Source organism: Salminus brasiliensis, chromosome 1 (assembly GCF_030463535.1).
Source record: "Salminus brasiliensis chromosome 1, fSalBra1.hap2, whole genome shotgun sequence".
NCBI lineage: Eukaryota > Metazoa > Chordata > Actinopteri > Characiformes > Bryconidae > Salminus > Salminus brasiliensis.
In genome coordinates, this window is record NC_132878.1 from 37,996,238 (window position 1) to 38,000,088 (window position 3,851).

The window sequence follows — 3,851 nt, forward strand, 5'->3', positions numbered from 1 at the left end:
TCCAGAGCATCTCACAACAAATATATATATTAATATATTAATATCGAAATAACCATGTAATTACACTGCTTTTATCAATGGAATTCCTCTCCAACACCTTCACATGTGCCCAGACCTGCAGTCTGTACAATGCTAATTGGTGCACACAGGCTCACATTCCCTGTTCCAGCGCACAACATAAGGAAGCACCCTTCGAACACCAAACACGCGTAAGCCAATCTATTATCTTTAGGGTACGCGGTAGATCAAAATGCCACCAGAGCTCAAACCATGCCCATTCCGGACACCCCCGGACGATGCACCCACCGTATCAAGTTCTCCTCATTACAAAAAAAAGCAGGTATTAGCAGTGTGCAGTGCTGAGCAGCCAGCCGTTCATCGAGGTGGCCAAGAGATCAGACCCGCTTTGACGCACCAGACTCTAATGCACACCACTTCTCCTGGTTACAAGGAAACAAAGGAAGCAGTCGCTCACTCCAGGAAAGCAGATGGGAGATCTCCTGCTGCATGACCGTTTTGTAGAGGGGGCAAAAGCAAAAGCGCACCACCGCCTTTTGTCTGCAAGCACAACCACACTCCATACCACAGCCAAGCGCTTCTCTTTTTGTTCCATAGGGCAATCTAAGTTTTATTTCAATAGAAACAAGGATTTCTCGTCAACTTACGAACTCAAAATACAAAAATATGGACTCCAAAAAACAGAAGAATGTACATTTGTCGTTTGTTTCGCGTGTAACAAAATAAAGAGACGTGTAGCCGTGTGAGGGAGAGGAGGAGAAGGAGGAGGAGGAGGAGGAAGAGGAGGGGGGTGGGGGTAGTTGTGCGATCAGTATGCCAAGTTGCATGGGGTAGGAAAGGAAGGGGCAGGAGGGTCGAATGTTGGAGTTCTGAGAGTTTAAAAAGATAGAGGGGAAAGAGGGAGAGGTAAGGGAGTGTTCGGTTCAAAGCAACGGTGCGCCAATCCCACTGTCCTCACTGTGGCATGGTGTTACTGTAACGGTGCCAGGTGACTTGAGGGGAGAAGTGGACTGACGGACTGGTCAAGTTTTTCGCCCCCTGCTCTCCCAAATAGCCTCCAAAAAAACAACAACAACCTGCACCGCGAGCACGCGGACCCTCCTCAGTCGCGCAGCCCTTGTGTTTGTGTTTTTTCCTTCCTCCGTAGGCATGCATAGTCCTGGGACGCCCCCTCCCCTCGCAGAAAAAGGCGTTCGCGTGCGTGTCTGCGTGTTTCTTTCGGTCGCTCGTCTTTCGTGTATGCATTCGTTCACCGGCGCAGTTCGTGCAGGAGGCCGCTCGCGTCCACGCGCCGCCGCTCGCGGATCATGTCCTCGAGGCTGCGGAAGACGAGCGTGCGCACCGCGCTGTGCGCCGCGTGCACCTTGAGGAAGTAGCGCTGCTCGGCCGAGTGCGCCTCGCCGCCCGCCTTGAACTCGCGCTTGCCGAAGCGGCACCACGCGGCGAAGCTCTCCGAGTCCCCCCAGCACACCTCGCCGCCGCGCAAGCCCACGTGGCCGGCAGCGTTGCGCACCACGAGCTCGGCGGGCAGCGGCCGGTAGCGGTAGCGCTCGTTAACGATGCGCCCGGCCCGCCCGCCGCTCACGTCCAGCAGGCTGTCGGCGCGGATCTCGCCCTTGTGCAGGTGCACGACGCGCTCGCCGCCCGCGAACACGGCCCAGTGCGGCGGCTGCGCGCGCGCCACCAGCTCCAGCACGTCGCCCGGCTTGCACATGCTCAGCAGCGCGGCGGGCGAGTGCACGCGCAGGTCCTCGGAGGCGCGCAGCTTCGAGAAGATGCACTCGTGGCAGCAGAAGGCCGAGTACTCGAGCTCGTCGAGCTCGGGGTCGTCCACGATCCCGAGACCGAGGCCGAGCGCGTTCACGCGCCCGTCCACCGCGCCGCCGCCGCTCCCGCCGCTTCCGCCTCCTCCGCTACCGCAGCCGCCGACGACGACGACGCCGCCGCCACCTCCTCCTCCATGCCTCGGGCTGTCGTCCCTGAAGCTGTCCGACGGAGACCTGTCGTCCGGCTCCTCCTCGTCGTCGGAGAAGAAGTAGGCCACGCCCACGCGCAACTCGTCCTTCTCCACGCCCGACGGATCCCCGGTGGGTAGCTCGCTGTAGTTCAGGTGGGTGATCCGGTCCAGTTGGTTGCCCATCAATGACGGGGCCAGGAGATTGGGAGGAGGGGGGGGGAGGGGGGAGGAGGAGGAGGAGGGGGGGAGGGGGGACAGGCAGAGGCTGATGCTGCTGCGAACGAGAAGAAGGACAGAGTGAAGTCCGGCTGAATGAAATGCAGCACCAAATCCAGCATGTAAACAAATAAACAAACAAACAAACAAACAAACACTGAGGGGTCGGGAGTTGGGTTGTGGGGGTGGAAAAGTCAATAGTCCACTGCAGCTGTTGAGGGAGGGCAGTCAAAAAAGTCAACATCACCACTTCATTTGCATACTGAGCAAAATAAACAACAACAACAACAACAACATCAACAGCCTCCTGTGCTCTGTCCAAGCCGCCACAGATAAAGCACACAAAGTAGGTGTGGACAAGAATACCTGCGTGGTTCCCCGGCTCTACGGCTCCTTGAGCTCCATCGGTTCCTTTTTGTGTGCTCTCCCCCCCGTACGTATCCACTCCACGTGCGCTCTCTCTCGCCCACTCTCTCTATCCACACAAAAAAGCCCTTCTCCCCCTCTCTCCACCAGGCTGTCTCCAGGCTGCCTCTCCGCTCAGGTGCACTTCTCTCCAACTGTCCGCTCCGCTGAGCCTTATATAGAGCGCCAGGTCCCGCCTCCGGAGCCACGCGCCACGCCCCTTCTGGAAGCCCATTGGCTCCTGGCTCTCGTGCAGTGGGATTACGGCGCTCGAGCGTGCACTCACGGGGCGCCGAGGCTGTGGTAAACACATCAGCATTGCAGCACGCTGCACGCATGTTTAGGGCATCGGGTGAACTTGAGCACAAGTGATAAATAGGTCTTATTAGTGCTCTGTTTATTGGAGTGGAAGCAGCAAGACACGCCCCTTCCTGCAGATGATTGGTTGCTGGAGTTGAGTAGAAACATAACATGGGATGCTTGCGGTTGAGTCTCATGGAGAACTGCAGAAGAGCATGGATGCGGTTGCTATGTTTATACCTGAACGTGGTTTAGCAAAGTATGAGCACATTGTTAGGGGTTTCAAATCATACAGTTCATACATGCAAACTAAACTGATTAGCATAATAAGTTTGGGCACCCCGGGGTCAAAAGGTCACTGCGTATAGTTAAGGGAGTAGAACATAAACTGACCTTTAATAGGAATAAAGTTAAAGATTAAACTTTGTCAAGACAGATTAGTGGATTGTTGTTGCTTTGTGCCATCTTGGAGTACGAAAGAAAAAAAGAGCACCATGCAAAAGTTTGGGCACCCCAGCTTATTAGGGCTATGGCTTGTTCACAGGCATCGTTAGGAAAGGCCATTTACATTTTACATTTATGGCATTTAGCTGATGCTCTTATCCAGAGCGACTTACAAGGTTACTCATATTACAGAGGAGGGCCAAGGCCGGGAATCGAACCCCAGCCTCCCACATGGTGCGGTAGCTGAGTGGCAGGTAGTTGTTGTTATCTGTTGTGCCACACCAAACACTGTGAAGCAAATTTCAGCCTTCTCAAACCTTTGTGTCTCAACAATCAACAAATATGGGCTCCTCTACGCAGCTGTCTAGCACTCTGAATGTTAAAATAACTGATGCCCACAATGCACATAGACTATCAGGACAATCTAACTGACTTTGGAGTGGTGGTGCATTGTTCGACTGTGCAGCGTCACCTGCACGATTATAACCTTCAAGGAAGCTTTATTTCCTGC

The 3,851-nt window shown here is 54.6% G+C and overlaps 1 protein-coding gene across 2 annotated transcripts; it reads right to left on the reverse strand.

Annotated features, from left to right (window-relative positions):
• Positions 1-474: 474 nt before the first annotated feature.
• On the reverse strand, positions 475-2,734 carry lratd1 (LRAT domain containing 1). Of its 2 annotated transcripts, none has more exons than XM_072695861.1 (2): positions 2,558-2,734; positions 475-2,246 (listed from the first exon to the last, which is right to left on the reverse strand). In XM_072695861.1, exon 2 carries the CDS (start codon positions 2,156-2,158, stop codon positions 1,268-1,270), a length of 891 nt encoding a protein of 296 aa, XP_072551962.1. In that variant the 5' UTR covers positions 2,159-2,246; positions 2,558-2,734; the 3' UTR covers positions 475-1,267. The 2 variants fall into 2 exon arrangements, with proteins under 2 accessions (XP_072551962.1, XP_072551954.1); XM_072695853.1 differs by having other exon boundaries at positions 475-2,249.
• Between the last annotated feature and the right edge of the window lie 1,117 nt (positions 2,735-3,851).